This window comes from Netta rufina, assembly GCF_964035555.1.
Source record: "Netta rufina genome assembly, chromosome: 4".
Classification (NCBI taxonomy): Eukaryota; Metazoa; Chordata; class Aves; order Anseriformes; family Anatidae; genus Netta; species Netta rufina.
In genome coordinates this window covers 75362567-75382723 of record NC_140127.1, presented here as the reverse complement: position 1 = coordinate 75382723, position 20157 = coordinate 75362567, and the positions used below count along the sequence as shown (strand labels likewise).

General features: G+C 61.4%; 2 protein-coding genes across 2 annotated transcripts; both read right to left on the bottom strand.

Annotated features, from left to right (window-relative positions):
* Positions 1-862: 862 nt before the first annotated feature.
* Positions 863-9795, bottom strand: FBXO41 (F-box protein 41; the record flags this gene model as incomplete). Its single annotated transcript, XM_084285977.1, has 12 exons — positions 863-925; positions 1894-2009; positions 2313-2471; positions 2670-2788; positions 3445-3540; positions 4950-5102; positions 5328-5443; positions 5668-5909; positions 6079-6389; positions 6488-6567; positions 6897-7107; positions 9074-9795. 12 exons carry the CDS (start codon positions 9793-9795, stop codon positions 863-865), a joined length of 2388 nt encoding a protein of 795 aa, XP_084142103.1.
* Positions 9796-15707: 5912 nt separating this feature from the next.
* On the bottom strand, positions 15708-17447 carry EGR4 (early growth response 4; the record flags this gene model as incomplete). The annotated part of the gene is made up of 2 exons (XM_084286605.1): positions 15708-17041; positions 17309-17447. 2 exons carry the CDS (start codon positions 17445-17447, stop codon positions 15708-15710), a joined length of 1473 nt encoding a protein of 490 aa, XP_084142731.1.
* Between the last annotated feature and the right edge of the window lie 2710 nt (positions 17448-20157).

The following is a 20157-nucleotide window of genomic DNA, read 5'->3' as shown; positions in this document are numbered from 1 at the left end:
TGTCCCGTGCCAGTCCCTCTCTCCACACAGGACAACTGGCTCCAGAAGGAGCTCGGGTGGGTGGTCAGCGCTGGTGGGGATGGGAGCACGACCCGTGTATCCTGGTGGGCGAGGACATCGGGGCTGGTTTATTGCCTTGGCAGGGAGGGCTGGGTGCAGGGGGCACGAGGCTGGAGGCCTCCGGACGAGCAGCCTTCTCCTGGTGTCCTCCAGACGCAGCTGTGCTGTGCTTGTGCTGTCATGGCTGCTGGTTTCTGGGCAGCGTTGACCCAACTTTGGGTTTTCTGTCACAGAAATGTGATGAAAGCGAGCAGAGGACGGTCCCAGCCCTCCTCCACCAGCCCACGGAGGGGACAGGATGGTCTGGGGGTGACCCACGGGGCCCGGCGCTCTGTGAAGGGCCCACGGGGGTGGCGGCCTGAGCCATCCTCAGCTCCCACACCAACAAAAGGCCAAAATAAAACCAAAAACAAAATAAATAACCCCCCCTCAAAACAAAACAAAAAAAAGAGTTCGAAAGAAAAAGACATTCCCCAAACAAGGATCCTTGGCGATGAGCAGCCGCGGGGTTCGAAGCCGTCTTCCCTCCGGGGAAACAGCACGGGCCTGCCCCTTTTGGGCAGCTGAAAAATTCCCCTAAGTAGCACCTTCTGGCCCGCCACACGGCCATGGAGCCGGCCACGGGGCGAGCACAGGCTGCTCACTAAGGCCTGGAGAGTTTTGGGTTTTATTATTATTTTTTTTTTGTGCATGTGGCCGGCGTCTCCGGGCTCCAGGAGCGCGGCGGGCTTGGGTTCAGTTGTGCGGGGCCTCAGGCTCCGCCGGGCGGGTGAGGGAATGTGCTTGGTGGGTCCCTGAAGGTCTAGCAGCCTCCTTCCACCTTGATGTGTAAGATCTTGGAGAAGCCGGGTCTTTTCCTCAGGGCCTGGAGGAGGAGCAGGGAGTGGGGTTGGGGTGGGATGTGGCAGGCCCCGCTGCCCCTAAGGGGCCGGTGAGGGAAAAGGGAGAAGACCTCGTGTCCTACCCATGGGAAGGGGTCTGCCCTGGTGCCACCCCACCACCCACACCCCGTGGGGATTTGGCTCCCTTGTGGGACTGCCTCAACGCCCCTGAAGCCAGCTCTGGGGTTGGGTTCTGCTTGGTTTAAGGCACCTTTTCCAGGGGGCAGCGATACTTGGGGGCAGGCAACATCAACACGGAGCCATTTGCGTGGTGGTGGGCAAGGAGGGGGTCTCCAAAACTCCTCTGCAGGTGTCCCCGAGCCCAGGGGTGGATGTGGGTCTGGGTTTCTGCCCCCTGGTGCTCCTGTGCCAGGGATAAGCAGTGCAGGAGCCATATGAGATGTGTGGCCCCATCTGGGTGTGCTGGTGGGCCTCCATCCCCACCTCCTGCCCTGCATCCCACAAGCATTTCACCTTGTGCCCAGCCCTCCGCAGGATGAAGGCAACCAGAGGATGAAGAGAAGTGGAAGAACCTCTCTTTTTCCTCTTTTTTTCCCTTGGGCATGGGCGGAGATGTCTGCTTTGGAGACCTTGCCCAGACCCAGGATGGCCCAGACCCTGCCGAGCATCGCAAACCAAGTTCTGCAGCTCTGTGTAGCCAGCTCTGTGTAACTGAAATTACCCCCATTTCTCCTTTTATGGGTGGATTTTAAGTGATTTTACAGAGATAGGAACTTAAGTTGTGCTGGGGGGGGAATTAACAGCCCTTTCCTGTCCTCGAGGGACAAACCTGCAGAGCAGCAGAAGGATTAAGGCAGTGGGAAGGAACTGCAGCATGCTAGATCTTGTTTTAGCCTTTGGGACTTGGGTCCGAACCAGAGTAAATCTTCAGAATGTCCCCCAGAGAGCCAAAATGTTCTCCACTGGGTGACCCGGGACCATCACCCCTTACCTGGAGCTTGTTCACCATTTCTTCAAACATCTTCTTGGCCTCGGGGCTGTGGGGCTCCTTGAAGTAGTCCACGATGCCCACCTGCACGACGATGGACTTCAGGTTTCGGCACACACCTGGGGGCAGAGACACCCCATAACTGGTGGGCACAGCCTCCCTATGACTGGGATTGACCCTACAACCCATCCTGCGCCCCTCACGGCTTCAATATTTGGGGAAAACCTCATCCTGATGACGGAGGAGACCCACTCTTGGTGACCAAGCCCTCCACAGGGAGGATGGTGGTCTACAAGAGGTCCCAGCACCTTGTGGTGTCGGTGGCGTGTTCCTGCTGGTGGGACTGGCTGCAACGGTCTGCTTTATGGATTTGTGGTGGCATTTTGGTCAGCGGATGATGTTATGCCCCAGTGACTACTCACTGTTGAAGTGCAGCAGGGCTTTGGGGGTGACCGGCGTGGAGGTCAGCACCAGCATCTCCAACCCCTTCAGCCCCTCGCGACACATCTCAGCTGCCACCTCCTGGTTGATCTCCGCCACGTGGTCCAGCTCCAGGACCTGCAGCCTCATGCAGTTTCGGGCTAAAAGGACAAAAAGCCCACGGTCAGCAGCCCCAGGAAGGGATGGGGACATCCAACGCCACCGGGATGGTGGGAGGAAGGGTTGGGGCAAGGAGGAGCAGCATCCACCCGTGGTCCTCGGGGGTCTGTGGGGTGGATTCATGCCCTGAGATCACCCAAGGGTCCTTCTCCCTGTCCCCTGGGAGGAGAAGCACCTACCTAAGGAGGCCAGTCCCTGGACACCACAGCCTGCCCCTCCGATGCCCAGCGCCCGCAGGTGAGGCCAGCACCGGCCGATCATCTGAAGGCAGCGGTTGCTGAAACGCGTTGGCTGCTGGCTGGGGAGAAGAAGAAGAAGAAGAAAGAAGAGCTGGGGAGAGCTGGCAGAAAAGCTCACCTCCCACCACGAGCGTCCCTGCGGGTGGCATGGCCACGCTGGCACAAGGTGGCTCCAGGGCAGATGTCTCCATCGGAGCAGCTACCCTGGGCTGATCAGGAACCAGGAGATCCTACAAACAGGACAGTTCAGGAGCCAGGAGTTCCTACAACCAGGGCAGAGCAGGAACATGCACTCAGCGGAGTCCCTCTGCCCCAGATCCTTCCCCTTTGGAGGTCCGAGCTCTGTTGCCTGCAGCGATCGAACTAGCAGCAGGTGGAGAAGCCTACATGCCACTTGAGGTGTTCCCCAGGGAAGAAATAAGTCATCAGGGATAAATGTCATGTTCAGTGCCATAAGTCACGTTCAGTGTCACCACCAGAGCTATCACAGACCCCATTTGGGGTCTGGCAGTCTCCCCAGAGGCATTCCTGGCTGGCAGGGAGGTTCCCACACCCAGCATCTCCCTTTTTTTTTGCAGCCAGGGATGGGGCTGAGCTCCTGGTCCCACAGGATCCAGCTTCCAGGGATCCCACAAGAAAATGTGGACCTGAGACCCGACTTCCTTCCAGCCCCCGTGCTCAGCCTGGCTCCTTCCAGCCTCAGCAGGACCCTTACCATGGGTGCAGAGGTGCGACCTGGAGGGAGATGATGTCCCTGCAGCCTGCTCCGAGGGCCCAGATGACTTCATGACCCACGGGGTCTGTAGAGCTCCTGGAACAACACAGAGGACATGTGGGGGGCTGCTCCCTCTGCAGCCCACCCGGGAACCACCACCCACACATTTAAGGAAGCTGAAGGCATTTCCATCAGGAACTGGGCTCACAGACACGTAATATCTAGAAAAATAGAAGGCGAGGTGAGGCTGAGGCTGGATTTGGAGGTGAGGCTGATGGTGGAAGGCGAGGTTGAAGGCTGAAGTCTTCCAAAACAAGGTGGCACATCAGCTGCGTGGTGCTCAGGTGCTTGGATGGGTGCAAGGGGTTGAACTGGGACTGCCCATGCAGGGCAAACATTACGCCCCTGCAGATCCCACTGGGATGGTTTCACAAATACCTCCCCACCCGATATTTGTGCCATGCCACGGGCTCAGGGGTGCTCCCGCTGACACCCGTGGCTCCCTGAAGCAAGGCAGCGCAGCAGCGATGTCAGGGATCGCTGTCCCGAGGCCACCAGCTCGTGCTGAGGTCTCCAGCCACGTCCCTGCACTGATCCCTGCTGAGGGCTGAGGCTTCCTAACTCCAAATGACCTACTTCGAAACTTCAGGGAAGCCTAAAAATAAGCGAGGGGGTGTTATCGTGACCGTTTCACACATCTGCACCGAAGGTGTCTGCCGAGAGCCCCCTGGGCGTGCGCTGGGTTAATTGGGCATGAGTCAGAGTCACAGGTTGGCGATGTGCCCTCGAAGGGCTGCTGGCCGAGTCCTCGCAGTGTGGGGTCCCCGCAGCAGCCAAGAACATGGTACAACTTGTGGGGTTGCCCCGGGCACACTTGCCCAACCCAAAAGTCTCTCCATCCTATGTGGGATGAGGAGATCCAGTGCCTGAAGGTGATGTGGGGTGCTGAGCCTGAGTGGTTCCTACAGGAGGCAGTGGAGTAAAATGGAGCAAAGATCCTCCCTAAGTGGATAGGAAAACTAAATCCTGTCTCCACAGGAGGCAGAGCCTCCTCGGGAGGTGGCCAAGGTGCAGGAGCAGCCTCTGAGCTCCTCGAGGACCTGGGTATGGTGCTGGGCTTTGTGTCCTTGCCCTTGGGTATTTATGGTGGGTTTTGGTGATTCCCTAGCACACCAGTCCTTGTATCCAGGACGGGGGGACCCTGAGGGCTCTGCTCCCGACTGGGAGCCCTCAGCAGGCAGTGACAGGCAGGCAGAACCCCACCGAGACCCTGTTTTGGTGCCCCTCTCCTCCTTTGCCCTTCTCTAACATCAAGCAGCATCCCTGCACCAAAACCCCAGACACACTTCCAGCTGGAAACGGGCCAGCAAGGGAAACGCCAACTTGGGAACACGCCAGAAGAGGATGAAGCTTGCAAGAAGAGCTTGAATTGCTCCTTGGGGACACAGGGGATGGTGACGGGCACCAGAGGGGTCCCAAAGATGTTCCCCATGAGCTGCCCTTACCTGTAGGTGATGGCCTGCAGGGCCCGGCAGTAGCAGCTGGCCAGCCAGAGCGAGCGGTCGGTCAGCACGTTGGGGCAGTGCGAGATGCGGAGGATGAGCAGGTTGCTGCCCGTGGCCTTCAGCAGGGACTCCAGCCCCGCTTCCAGGCAGCCCCTGCGGGGAACGGAGGCAGAATCAGGCACGGGGAACCCTGCTCACGCTCCCTGCAACCACCCCCGATGGGTTAGATCCCCTTGGGGTTGGATGCTGGGTCCCAAAACCCACGGCAGGAGCCAGGGAGTGATGAAAGGCCATGAGTGGAAACGAGTCATCGGTGCTCGTGGAGCATCACCATCCCTGGGAGGGTGCTGGGGGGTGCCCGGTGCCGCGGGGACTCACCGCGTGCTCTTCATGTAGTCCTCCTTGCTCTCCTTCTTCCCCCGCTGGCGTGGCTTGAGGTTTTGGAGGGTGAGGGAGTGCATCTGGGTGCACCACTGGGACAGCATGGCCAGGAACTGGGGGACAGGGGTGGCTGTCACTGGGGGGGGGGACTTTGAGTGATGTCCCGTGCCACCCAGCCTTGGCTATCTGGGGCAGGGCTGTGCACACCCCACCGCACACGCACACGCACACACATACAATCCTTTTTTTTTTCATGCACAAACATAGCCAGAATGATGTGAAAATGCACGTGCAGGAGTGAATCCGTGTGTGTGTGCCCTCACCCCTGTCCCCGTACCTTGGAGGAGACCCTGGCGTTCTCCAGCAGCACCCGCGTCCACACAGCCGGGTGCCGGGCCACGAATTTCCAGTCCTTGCACACCTCGGCCGCCCGCAGCAGGGTCTTGGTGTCCAGGTAGGTGAAGATGCAGAAGAGCGCTGCCCTCATCTTGAGGATCTCGGGGCTGATCACCTCGCTGGAGTGCCCGGGGCTGCCCCTCTCCAGCCGGCCCCCCTTGCACATAGCCCCCTCGGACCTGGCTGTGGGACGCGTGCCGTCAGCGCCGCCAGCAAGCCAGGGAAGGGATGCTCCTTTCGGAGACGGGGGAGAGGAAAGAGGCAACCCAAAACCTCCACGCACCACGGTGGTGGCATCCCCGTCCCCCACCTCGCTCCCTCCCCATCCTTGATCCCCCCAGCATGGTCTCACCAGTCAGCCTGCAGCTACCGGGGTGCCGGGACGCGGCGATGCCGGGCACCTCCGGGTCCCAACCTTCAGCCTCCGACTCGGTGGTTCGGGACCCTACATCGGAGACGTCTCCCTCCTCGCCCTCGGTGCTGTTGCGGTAGGGCCGGCGGTGCCAATTTTGGATGGCCTGGCGCCGCAGCCCCGAGCCCCGGCCGCCGTCCCGCGCCGCGTAGGGGTGCCCGTCGGCGGTGTCGTCGGTGGGGCACGGCTCCGCGCTGTCGCTGTCGTAGCAGCCCGAGCTCTGTGACACCGCTTTCGCCCTGCTCGAGGCCCTGGGGGGATGGAGGTGTCCAACCTCAGGCCCTGCCACAGGAATCTCCTTCCCGTGGGCGCCTCCCGTCCCGTTAAAATCCCAAATGGGTGCACTCACCCGGTGCTGGAGGAGGAGCGCTGGTTGGGGATGGCGTAGGGGCCGTGCACAGCCGGCCCTGGTCCTGGGTGCCGCTCTCTCTGTGGGGAGAGGGGACGTGAGGAGCCAATGTGGAGAAACCCATCGGATGCGGGGCATGCAGGTAGACATCCCCCATCACCACCGATATTTTGGGTCATGCCCACACGGGATGCAGAATTACACCCCCAGCATCATCCCCGCACCTCACCCACCCGCGTGGCACCCGGACACCAACCAAGACCCTTTGGAAACCCCCTCGCCAGCGTCACCCACATCCCAAAACGGTGTCCCCGCGTCCCCGCTCAACCCTTTTGCAGCCACCCCAGAAACCACGCGAGCTCTCGTTCCCAAATATGTGGGGTGCCCGTGCCTGTGCCCGTGCCGGTACCGGTCGGCCGATGGCCTTGGCGCCCGGCGTGCCGCAGCGACCCAGGCTGCCGTTCGGGGTGGTGCCACAGCTGCTGCTGATGATCTGGAGCTGCTTCTCGGCGCGGTCCGCCCGGTCCAGCAGCTCCTCGATGAAGTGCTGGAGGCGCACCTTGGCGTTGGCCTCGCGGGCGGCCGTCTCCTTCAGGAACTGGTCGATCTGCAGCACCTCCCTGCGCGGAGAGGGAACACGGGGGGAGGTGGCAGCTGGGCAGGGATGCTCGTGCGCATCCCCAGTCCATCATCAGCCTCGTTTTGGGGGTCTCCCAGCCCGGATGGTTCCACATTTGGGAACAATGGGGACGCAGGATGGATGCAGCCACTTATTTTTGGTGGGGACGGTGTCTCCAGCACCTTTTCTGGAAGGCACCCTCGCTGCCAGGACTGGGGTGAGGCCCCCGGGCACGGCAGAGCAGAGGGAGGAGGATGATGATGCTGAAGGATTACGGAGGGGCAGATTTAAGGGAATGAACCCAAGGACAGCCTGAACACTTAAACCCCACTCAGCTCCATATCCTTTATCATCTTCAGCTCCTTCATTAATGTATTAATTAACAGTTCAGAGCCTTGAGCCTCTGGATGCGTCCTGGCAAGGGGTTTGCTGTGCTGAGGCACCGCGATGTTGTCCCTGACACACAGCGTGCACGGTGACCTGCTCTCACCCCACACGTGCGTGAACCCAGGCACTCACACCACTGCTGACTTCATCCGATTCCCCAAAAATGCGTGTGCATACGCACAGGCACACTCAGCCTTCACAGCCCCACGAGCACGTGTGTCCCATAAACACGTGCATGGGGCATGCAACCCTGCAAACGCGCCCGTCCCACGACCGCACGCTTGCACACCCAGGCACACGCACCCCACGCCCACCCACAGGAGCATCACACCCACGTGCAGAGCCGCTCTTACGTGCCAAAGCACCATGGAAACGCAAAAAAAAAAAAAAAAAAAAAAGAAAAAAAAGAAAGAAAAAGCAGCCTGGTACACACACACACACAGCGGGCACACCCCTGAGCACGCACACCCAGACACACCCAGCTGCGTGCACACCGATGGCTCCCCGAAATCCCCACGCCATAAATGCACAGATGTTGGTGCACACACGGCTACACACTCACAAAACCACCCTCACACTGACAGCTGCACAGCCACAGCTCTGTGCTCCTGCCCTGTGCACACCCAGCCTTGCACACCCGGCTGCACGCATGCCCTGGAGCGCAAAGGGGAAGGAGAGGGAGGAGGAGGCAGCCCACAGCGATGCCATTCATGCTGTCGGTTATTATTGCCCTTTAATTACCAACTAATTGCCCCCAAACCTGCCATTTGCAGGGGGAGCTCACCGGTAATAATTTGGGAAGGCTCCCGGTGAGGGATCCCTGAGATTTGGAAGGCAAATGGGGTGCTGGCACGCGGCCAGCAGCGTAAGGGGATGCTGATGGTTATCTCCTGCCTCTCTCATTCCCGTGGACCGAGTGGAAAAACTGCCCTGGCAAAGCCAACGGAGCTGAGGTGCTAAAAACCTCCCCATGCCCATGGCTGCAGGGAACAAACGTCACCGGCCACGGCTCTTGGGTGTCACCAGGCACAGGGGCTGGGTGCAGGTTTAGCCTGCAGCCTCCACACCTTGTGATGAAGCCTGACTGGAAATACTAATTTAAGCTGGGAGGGGCGTGGAGAATCATAAAAATGGCAACACAGATTATTATTATTACTATTTTTTTGCTATGAATTCATTTTTCCCCCTGCTTTTCACAGGGGCTTCTGCGAGCCCCAGCCTGCTGCCAGCTCATGGTCTGTCCCTGGAGGAGTTGGGGGATTTATGGGGATGGTGGATGGGTAGGAGGGCTTCTCTAGGGAGATTTAGATCCACCAGCACCCTGTTCCTCAGCCTGATGGCCACGTTCATCCCCAGCTTGGCCATGCCATGGGGCACTGGTGGCTCTGGGGTGGCCTGACATGCCGTGACAGCTTGGTCATGGACACGGAGGAGCTCAAGTGTAAGTGGGATAAGAAGCAAACCATGACGAGTGATGATGCCAAGGGGCTTGCGCAAAAGGGTTTGGTGACAGCATCGGGCTCATCCCCGGGGTTTATGTCCCCCCACCCCACTGCAAGAAGGAGGAACAAAGGACTCACTGCTGCTTGCGGGTGAGCTCCTGCTCCTTCTGCACCAGGTCCTGCTTGAGGGAGGCCAGCATCTCCACGCTGACGTCCACCTGGCGGGACAGCTCGGACGCCCGGTCCTCCAGCTCCTGCTTCTCGCGGCTGAGCCGCAGGCTCTCCTGCTTGGCTTTCTCCAGCTCCGAGCTCTTGCGGTCCAGCTCCACCTGGAGCCGGCCGACCTGCGAGGCGATCTTCTGCTCCACCTCCTCCGTCAGCTTCTCCAGCCGCTTGTCCACCTCCAGCTTCTCGAAGGCGCGGATTTTCAGCCGGGCCAGCCCTTCCTCGTAGGCAGCGTCCATCGCGGCCGGCGGCGTGGGGGCCGGCGCCACGGCTTTGCCCCGGGTGAAGATCTCGGTCAGGGGGATTTCGATCTCGTGGACATAGCGGGGAGAGGGGGAGGAGGACGGGGCCGGCTCCAGCTCCTCGGCAGGGACGAGGTCGCAGGAGAAGCGCTGCTCCTTGCCTTGGAAGGAGGTGCTCTCAAAGTAGTCCCGCCGGGCGGCCGGCGTCAGCAGGGCCCCGTCGGCGGCCAGGGGGAAGACGGCGGCATCGCAGATGCTGTTGGTCTTGGAGAGGACGTAGAGGGTCTCGTAGGTGTGGTTGTACTCCAGGTGAGCCCGCAGCGAGGAGAGGCTGCGGAAACGCTTGTGCTCCCCGCACCGCGGACACCGGTAGGGAAGGTCCAGCGAGGCCATCCCTCAGCTACGCGCCCCGACGCAGGGGAACCGTGCAGCCCCACTCATGGCGTGGGGCAAATGGATGGGAGGCACGTAGGATGGGTCAGGGAAGCCCGGATGGTGGGGCCACAACTCCGCTGGGACATGGTGGGGTGGGAGCCCTGGGGTGGGAGAAGGGGTCCGGCAAATCCTGGGGGGGGCGTCAGCATCGGGTGGTGCTGGGCGCTGGAAGAGAGAGGGGGGTTAGTGACACGGGGATGGCCAGGCCCCAAAAAGTCTTTTCCTGGTCCTTCTTCTTGGCACAACCTTTGGGAAGACCCACAAGCCTTGGGGATGTGATCAGCCTCCTCTTGGGAAAGGTCTGAAAGCCTTGGGAAGGTCCACAACAATTGGGGAGATCCACAACTGTTGTTGGGAAGGTCCACAACTGCTGTTGGGAAGATCCACAACCCTTGGGAGGATCTACAACCCTTGGGAAGATCCACAACCCGTGGGAAGATCCACAGACCTTGGGAAAGATCCATGACCCTTGGGAAGATCCATGACCCTTGGGAAGATCCACCACCCTTGGGAAGATCCACACCCCTTGGGAAGATCCACCACCCTTGGGAAGACCTACAACCCTTGGGAAGATCCACAACTCTTGTTGGGAAGATCCATGGCCCTTTGGGGTGGTCCACAACCCTTTGGGAGGCGCACAGTCCTTAGGGAGGTTCACAACCATACGGAAGGTGGACAACCCATGGGGAATCTCTGTCCATCAGCCCTGGGCTTGCTGCAGAGGGGTGTCCTGTGTGCTTTCCTGCACAACCACCATGCAAGGGGTCTCTGTGGTGCCAGGGGTCTCCAGCCCAAGGAGCATCCCCGTGGTTGGATCCCACCTCCTCCCAGCAAAGGGTGACCCAGTCCTGATAGCCCACGTCATGGAATCCCCGAATAATTAAGCCTGGAAAAACCCTCCAGGATCATCTGGCCCAACCACCCCCCTACCACCGCTGTCACCACTGAACCACGTCCCCCAGGCACCACGTCCAAACCCTCCTTGAACACCCCCAGGGACGGGGACTCCACCACCTCCCTGTCACCCCATCCCTACACCCGACAACTCTATCTGAAAAGAAATTCCTCCTAATTCAGCTGTGGCTCCTCCTAATTCCCGTGGCTGTGATGGGATCACCCCATGGGTGCTGGGCTGTCCACCTCTTCCCTCCTGCTCTTCCTTCCCTCCTGGTCCTCCCAGACCAACCCAAACCCATGGGGGCTTGGCCACAAAGCCCCAAGATGTCCCCAGGGAGGTGGTGTAGGAACGAGACATCCCCAGGGGCCAACTGGGGTCACCTCGTGGCTCCACACACCTCAGGATCCTGCTCCCCATGAGGTTTTTTTGACCCCAGGGCTGTGGGACCCCCGAGCTGTGGAGCTGCAGAGGACAAGCTGGCTTCCCCACGCCGTGTTTCCATGGGGACCTGTTTTATTCCCTCCTCACAAACCCTACAAGGTATCGGGGGAAGCAAAACCCTTGGGGAACGGGGCAGGCCAGAGGAAACCGCGCTGTTTCCCGCGGAAAGGCCGGGAGCACCCAGCTATCTCCTCCTCCTCTCTCGAGGAATTTGGTTTAATTATTTTAGGTTGGCTCCGTGCATCCAGCCACTGGCCGGGCACGGGATTCCAGCTTGAAAAAAAAAAAAAAAAAACCACAAAAAAACAACCCCGTTTCTGCCCCAAAAGAGACGCCGTGGCTGTTCCCCTCCCCAGAGCACCGAGGGCACCCATGGGTGGGAGCAGCCTTGGCTCACCCCTCTGCAAGAGGGCAATTCCCTGCACCCTAAAACCCCTCTGAGCCCCTTTGCACCCCAAAAACCACGGACCTTCAAGAGGGCTAAATCACCACTGATCCCTCCTCCGCCCAGGAGGCTCAGAGCCACCCATATCCCCCGGGGCTCAGCGCACACTTCAAAACCCTTTTTTTTTTTAGGGAAAAATTACTAAGGGAAAGAAATCCATGCGGAGAATACTAATAAAAAAAGAACACAGATGTGCTGGGTGGATTTACGGGGCTGCCTGGCTGCTCCCGAAGCCGTCTGCTGGCCGGGTTTGTATTTTGGGGTAGTTACAAAACGCATCCATCCTCTCCCCTTCACCCCTCCTGGCTCAGCGCCGGCAGCACAAAGCAGGGCCGGGAGCTCTGGGTTTCCATAGGGTGCCATGGGGGGATGATAAAGCGCTTTTCTGCTGTAGAGCCGTAGGGCCACGGCATCGTGCTGCTGATATTTGAGGCCTGGATCCCTGCCCGCATCTCCCGGGGTCCCCGATTTGCCTCGCTCGGGATTTTCCAGCCCTAAGCCAGGGCAGGATGCGACCCAGGCGGGTGCGATGCCCACAGCGCCTCGCCCCTCGTCCTGGGCAAAGCCCTAGCTCCGAAAAACCTCTCCTGTTTTCCTTCTCCTCAATGGGGACCAGGATTTAGGGTTTGATGCCGCCGTGGCCGCCCTACAAGCCCGCAGCATCCCGAGCCCGGCAGCGCTCGTGGCCACCGGGAGATTGCAGCAGCAGCAGCAAAACCCATCCCTGGGCTGCTACCTCCGATCCATCATGGATCCTTTCTTCGCATTGTTTGGCTTTTTTTTTTTTTTAATAAAAAAATAAAAAATAAAAATTCCCACCCCCCTCCCAATAAAATAAAATAAAATTAAATTAAATAAAATACGGAATTATCAGCAGGCTCCAGGGGGGGGCGGTGGGGAAGGAGGGTGCCGGTCCCCATCCTTCCCCAGCTGGGGCTGCAGTGACAGCACGGGGGGGTGCAGGGCAGCCGGGCCCCCCCGGATCAGGGCACAGCGGGTCCCCTTTTGCCCCCCTATGGCATCAGCTTTGTCCCCAAAGCCGGCGGCAACCCCCCAGCCATCAGCATCCCTCCTACCTGCTCCTCGCTCCTGCGGCCAGGGCAGCATCTCCGCCGCTTCCCCGTCCCCACCGAGCCTCCGGGGGGGAGCAGAGGAAGGGAAGGGGGGGCTCCGAGAGCTCCCACCCGCCCCGGTGCACAAAGGAGGAGGCTTCAGGGCTTGGTCGGGGCGGTGGGAGGAGAGCTGAGGGCTCCCGGCCCCTCGGGCGGCAGCCGGCTCCCTGCGGCCGGCAGCTCCATGGAGAGCCCTGGGGAAGGGCAGAAGGGAAGGGGGAGGGCTGCGGGAGGAGGGGGGAGGCCGGAGGGAGGAGGAGGAGGAGGTGGGTAGAGGCTGAAGGCCCCCGCCGGGGTGGGGAGAGGGGATGCTGGGCACCCCCGGGGCGCTGCGGGGCTCAGGGGGGGCTGCGCATGGCGAAGGGTGGAAGGAGGGAGGGAGGGAGAGGGATGGAGGGAGGGAGAGGGATGGATGGAGGGATGGAGGGAGAGGGAAGGAGGGGAGGGCGAGCGCTGGCAGCCTCCTCCTCCTCCTCCTCCTCCTCCTCCTCCTCCTCCTCCTTCTCCTTTGCAGCCTGAGCCCGGACCGCTCCTCGCTGCTGCTTTCCTCCCGCACAGCTCCCTCTGCCTGTCTCCCCACGAAGCTCCGCCGGGCCTTGCCGCTGCCATGCGGCCTCATCCTGCGCCCCCCCTGCCTGCCATTCCCCTCCTGTGCCCCCCAAATCCATGCCCTTGCCCCTGGCAGCTCCTGCTTGGCATCACCCCGGAGCATCCCCGCCAGGCGTGGGCACCCGCACGGCTCCTTCCCCACCCGGTCCCGGTCCTGGTCTGGTCCCCGAGCTCCAGGGCTTGGTCCCTGGCTTGGTTCTGATCCAGAACCTGAGAACCTCGGCGTGGTGCTGAGCCAGGTTCCCAAACACCACGGGGTGATCCCCAGCTCTGAGCGCCTTGGCTAGGTCCTTGGCTTCATCCTGACCCAGTCCCCAAACACCCCGCTCCAGTCCCCAGCTGGTTCCCGAACACCTCAGCTTGGTCCTGATCCTCGTTGTGGTCGTGGTCTGGTCCCTGAGCACCTCAGCTTGGTCATGATCTGGTCCCCAAACATCTCAGCTTGGCCCCCAGTGGGGTCCTGATGTGTCCCCTGAGCACCTCAGCTCGGTCCCGATCCTGTCCCCAAAACACCCCTGCGTGGTCCCTGGTGCTGGAGCCGCCCAGCACCAAAATATTTCATCATCTCTGGTGGGGACGTGGCTTTGGATGCAGGTGGAGATGGCAGCGTAGGACCAGGGTGCTGCCAGCTGGGGGGACAAGTGGCCGTCCCCATCCCCGGGCAGCCCTGGGGTTTGGGGTGCCCCGGCTGGAGCTCTGCCCTCACAGAGCTTTTGGGGCCAGCATCAACAACAGATGCACTTTGGGGTTAATCAAAGCCTCGTGTATCTTGCATGGTGTGGAAGGTTCTTGTTATTTTATTCCCCAAGAAAAATGCATTTTTTTCCTGGTGCCCAGGGCCCTCCGCATCCCACGGGGCTCGCAGGTTCGATGGCAGCAGAGGAGAAGGGTGGGATTCCTCACCGCAGGTTTTGGTGTGAATTTGGGGGAGATTGGGGGTTCTGAGCGTTGTTAAAGCAAAACTGGCAGCTGGGGGGACGTGGTGTGTGTGTCCCCCTGGTGTGGCACCGCTGTTGGTGCCATCAGAGCTCTGATCCTACGGCGAAAAAACTCTCAGGGCCAGGTCCGGGGGGGATATTTAGGAACTCCCCCTCCTCCAGGTTTCCCTCTGGCCCCTTCCAGCACGTCTGGCCCCATCCCAGCCCCGGAGGCAACCCCGGGGGACCCCCAGCCCCATCCCTCCCCATCTCCCACCCGTGGTGCGTGGCTGCAGGTTCTCCTCCCCAGGGCGTTTTGGGGACAGATCCCTGCTTTTCTGGCCTGGGAGAAGGCAGGAAAACAACCTCAAGCCCTGAGCTCCAAAGAGGGTTTTTTTGCTGGGCTGCATTTTTCCCAGTTTTTTCTGGGATTTCTCTTTGTTCCCCCTTTGCCCAAGCCCCGCTGGAGCCGAGGGGACGCTTCCACCCCGTTGCTCACCCCGACACCCCCACCATGTCCGTGCCTCCTTCCCTTCATCCCACCCCAGCCGCGGGGACCTGGCGGGCTGGGGACCTGAGGCTGAGCTGGCTCCGGGGCTCCAAGTAGGACAAATCCCTCCAGGAGCAGGATTTGGCCGCTGCCCAGGGCCGCCCAGCATCCGTGGCCCCGGCACTCCTTGCAAAACAAGCCCAGAGCCACCATCCTCTTTTTGGGGGCCTTTTTCCCATTCCATTTGGGGACAGGACCCTTCTCCCGGGACGAGCTGCCCGCCTTGGGGTAAGGGATGAAGCCCACAGGCTCCCCCGCTGATGGATTTTCCCTCCCTGCTAATTATTTGGGCACCTTTTGGCAGCTAAAGGTGAAAACGCAGCAGAAATCCCCTCTGCCGCCGGGCACCGCGCGGTTTCGGCAGGCAGAGAGCGAGCTCGGCGAGGCCTCAGGTTCAGAACAAACCTTTAATTATAAAAATAGACACGCTTCTCTAATATCCCCTGTTTACAAAGAGGAAAAGACTCGTCATAACAACAACCACATCAACCTTTCCAAAGGGACCCCTGCCGTGACCGGCAGGCGGTGGCCACGTCCCGTCCCCGGGGGGGGGGGGGTGGAGAGGTGCTCGTTTACACCATTTACTCCACGCCAGGAGCGGGGTAAAATCACGGCCCAGGCGCTGCAAAGGCAGCCCAGAACCGGGCTGTCCGCGGGTGTAGGACATCCGAGTGGCGATTCCTTTCCGTGCACCTTTTGGCACGGGTGCAGAGCGTGGCCCAGCACCTCCTCGGCCCTCTCCGCCGCGCCGCTCTCCTCCTGGCACAGCCGGGCACGGCTTGCCGTCCTCTCCGAGGGCCACCCCAGGGTGTTCCCAGCCCAGCTCGTCCCCCGGATGCTCAGGGGGAGGGTCCCAATTTTGGGAAAACGCCGCCTCGCAGCGCTCAACGCGGGGGCTTCACAGCGTCCCGAAGGAGAGCCCGACCGAGAAGAAGCCCAAGCCTTTGAGCTTCTCCTCCGTCCTCGCTTTCTGCTTCAGGTGGACTTTGCTGTGCCGCTTCTTCTCGTCGCTCCGGGCGAAGCGGCGGCCGCAGGTGTCGCAGGAGAAGGGCTTCTCGCCCGTGTGGGTGCGGATGTGGGTGGTGAGGTGGTCGCTGCGGCTGAAATTCCTCAGGCAGATGCGGCACTGGAAGGGTTTGTGGCCCGTGTGGATGCGCAGGTGCCGGTTGAGCTCGTCGGAGCGGGCGAAGCTCCGCACGCAGTTCTCCACCGGGCAGGCGAAGGCTTTCTCGTGGGGTTTGGGGCAGAAGCATTTGGAAGAGCACTTGGTGCGCCGCGGCTTCTTTTTGGGCTCGGCTAAGGCCGGCGGGGCGGCGGGCAGCAGCGAGGGGATGGAGGCCGGGGCCGGGTGGCCCAAAAAGTCCGCGGGAGGGACGGAGGGCGAAGGGTGGGGGTGGAGGAGCTCGCCGGAGCTCAGCAGAGCCGGCAGGACTTCGGGCTGAGCCAAGGAGGAGTCAAAATCCGGCAGGAGCTGGGGGGCGAGGTTGTGGAGCTTGGGGTCGCCGAAGTCGCCGCCGCGGGCTGGGAAGTTTTCGGGCTCGCAGCCGAATCCCAAAGCGGCTCCGGGGAAGCAGCCGGGGTCCTCTGCGAGGCTGCTGAGCTCCGACTGGCAGCTGACGGCCAGCACGTTTTCCATCTTGGAGCCCAGCGGGTGGAAAATGGCCTGGCCGCTCTCCCCAGCCGGGAAGGTCTCGGGGGAATGGTAGCCAGCGGGCAAATAGGTTTGGGGTTGGGCCACGGGATCCCACTGGGCGCAGGAGGCTTTGAACTTATCCAGGGACGGCGAGCCGGGGGGCAGCTTGATGTCCTGCTTGGTGTCCAGGAGCTTGGGCTCGAAGAAGCACTGCGAGGGGCTCCCCAAAGAGGGCTGGGGCTGCAGGGGGTGCGTGGCCTCGGCGGCGGGGAAGGTGCCGTAGCCCTGCTCGCCGAAGGGGGCCGGCACGGGGCCGCTGATATCGGGCTGGCAGCCGGCGTAGAGCTCCAGCTGGCTCGGGGACACCTCGGGGCAGGGGTAGAGAGCGTCCGGGTGCCTTTGGTGACCCTCGGTGGGGGCGAAGGGGGAGATGCCCAGGATCCCCGACATCAGGTTGAAGAGGGATTCCTGGTCCTGGGGGTGCTCCGGCACCGCCTTGATGAAGAAGCTGCCGGTGTAGCTGAGCGAGGGGGAGGGTTGGCTGCCTTGGGGGGGATAATCCGCAGCCCCGCCGCTCACCGGGGCGCCCAGCAGCTCACCTGGGGGGACGCAGAGGAGGGGACGGTTGTTAGAAGGATGGCAGGAGGCTGGGATGGGCAGGGGGGGGGTGAGGGGGAACAGCGGGGTGCTGGAGCTGCGTCACCGCGTGGTCCCCATCCCTGTACCCCTCCCTGCACCGCAGGACCCCCATCAACCCCCCCCTGGGCACTGCTGGACCCCCAGCCACAGATCTGGGGGGCAGAGGAGGGGACGATGCACCCAGAGGGGTCCCGCATCCCTGCCCAGCTCCCCCCCCTTGCCCTTACCTCCGAGGAATTCGGCCTCTGCCAGAAGTTGCTGCTCGGGCTGCCCCAAACCCTGCAGCTCCCCGGCTTTCATCTCGCAGCTCTCCTCGTACTTGGAGTACAGCGGGTCCGGGCAGGAGAAATCCATCACGTTGAGCATCTCCCCGGGAGGCACGGGGTCGGAGGAAAGCAGCCGGGGGATGCTTGGGGAGGGGGGAGCTTGGGCCGAGCCCGAGGATGCTCCGGGGGATGCTCGGGGTGGTCCCAAAGATGCTGGGGGCGATCCAAGGGATGCTCGGGGTGATCCAGGGGTTGCTCAGGATGATCCGGAGGATGCTGCGGGGTGATCCGGGGGATGAGGCAGGGTACCCGGCGTGGTGCAAGGGCTGCTCACACGGTGATCCAGGGAATGCTGCGGGGGTACCCGGAGTGATGCAGAGGATGCTCAGGACGATCCGGGGGATGCTTTTGGTGAGCCGGGGAATGCTGAGGGGTACCCGGCGTGGTGCGAGGGGTGATCGGGGGGATCCAGGGGATGCTCGGGGGGGATCCAAAGGATGCTCAGGGGGATCCAGGGGATGCCTGGGGGTATCCAGAGGATGCTCAGGGGGATCCAGGGGATGCTTGGGGCGATCCAGGGGATGCTCGGGGGGATCCAGGGGATGCTTGGGGTGATCCAGGGGATGCTCGGGGTGGTCCAGAGGATGCTCGGGGGGGATCCAAGGGATGCTTGAGGGGATCCAGGGGATGCTGTGGGGTACCCGGATTTTTGCCAAGGATGCTCGGGCGATCCAGAGGATGCTCGGGGGGATCTGGAGGATGCTCGGGGGGATCCGGGGGATGCTCGGGGTGGTCCAGGGGATGCTCGGGGTGCCTCGGGGGGTACCCGGGGTGCCGGGGGCGGTGTGTTCGGGGGGGCCACGGGCTGGGGCAGCCGTGCCCGGGGGTCTTGGGGCGGCAGGGGCGGTGGGAGCAGCGCAGCCCGTGCGGACTCCCGGCTCGCCCTCCCCGCCGCCCCCTTTATAGCTGCCGCGGGGCCGCTCCGACCCTTCCGCCGCAGCCATTTCTGGAGTCCCCAGCGAGGCTGCCGTGACGTAAATGCCCAAATATGGACTCAGGATGTAGGCTAGGGAGCCCCAATAAGGAAATCTCTCCCGTGACGCTGCTGCCCCCTCCCTCCCCCCCCCCCCTCCCCTCCCTCCGCCTTTTCTCCAGATTATTTTTTATCTTTTTTTTTTTTATTTTTTTTTTCCTTTTTCTTTTCCTTTTTTTCCTTCCTCCTTCTCTCCGTTTATTTATTTTTTTTTTCCCCTAATAATCGCGATATTTTTACCAAATCGCCGCAGGCCCCGCGGTGCCACCCGGGGGCTTTGGGGAGGGGCGGGGGGGGGCCGCACGGCATGGCCGCAGCGGGTCGTGCATCGGTGTGCGCCCTGCATTTCGGCTGTGTGCGCCTGTCTGCGCCTGCATTTTATTTGTGGGTGCGTGTCTGTGTGTCTGCATTTATGCCCTGACCCTCCCCGTGTGCGTGCACATCCCCCCCATATCCCACCTGCACCCTCCCTGCACCTTTCTCACCACCACACCCGTGCACACACACGTGCAAGCACCCAGATGTGCTTGAGCCTTCCTCCGGCCTCAGGTCACCATCCCCAAGGCCAGGGGGATGCTCAGGATCCGGCTCTCCCCCAGCGCTCGGGCTCTGGCTCCCCTCCCAACGTGGGCTGCTGTTCTTCCAGATTTACATCTCCCCAGGCTCTGATTCGCCTTCTGCTATTTTTTTCCCCGTGAATGCCTTTTGTTGCTCTTGTTCCTTCTAGAAGCGTGAAAGGTGCCGGGCTCGCGATTCCCTCACCTCCCCCTTTCCCCCTTTCCCCCCCCCTTTCCTTTTCTCCTTCCCAATTTCTGCTGGCATCCTGCGTTTGGAGCAGATCCTGGCTGCGCCGGCTTCTCCTGCCATGGGGGCGAGCTGCCAAAACGAGAAGGCAAACGCTGAGGCCAGCTCCCTCGCCGCGTCCCCGTCCTCCTGGTTCTTGGCTCCTGGCCACCCCAATAAAATCAGTGTGGATTTGGGCTGGGAGAGGGCAGATCCATACCGCAACCCCCCCCCGGCGCATCCAAAGGGGACGTTGTGAGGATGGAAATTGGTGGGAGCAGTGATTTGGGAGGCTCCTTCCACTGCTGCCTCGGTGCCCTGAGCATCCTGAAGCATCCACTGAAGGGATTGTGGAGGCTGCTGCTTGTCCTGCTTTGATTTTGGAGGTTTCCAAATTTCCAAGGGTGACTTTGATACGGAGCCGAGCCCGGCAGAGCGGCGATGCTTTGGGCAGCCGGCATTGAGCACGGGCGGTTTGGCCAAGAAGAAGAAGTTTTTCTCCAAGCCATTCAGAGCCCACCACAAAACACGTGTGGCACAATAATTACAGGTGGTTTTGGAGCTAACCCACCACTTCTGGGCAGAATGAAGCCGGTGAGGAGGTCGACGTGGTCCATGAGCATCACTTACAGCATCCTTGGCACCAAGCGGGGTCCTGGCAAGGGCGCAGCGCTATTCCTGGCTGGGGCCGTGACTCAGTGCCTCACCTCGGGCAGAGCACTTCCAGATGTGTCTTGCAGTGCTTCCCCACGCTGGCTGCTCTGTAAAATGCACCGAGATCTCCGGAGAAAAGGTGCAAAGAGGCGTTCAGCCGGGCTGGTGATTCAGGGAGTGTCAGGGGACGAGCTGCGAGGTTCAGGCTGGAGACAAAAGGGGGGATGGAGAGAGGGGCAGGACGTTGTCACTGGTGGAAATGGTGAGCAGGACACGGTTATTCATTGTTTTTTGGCTCCTGGGAGCTGGGGGAGTCCAGTGCCACGGCCACAACGCAGGT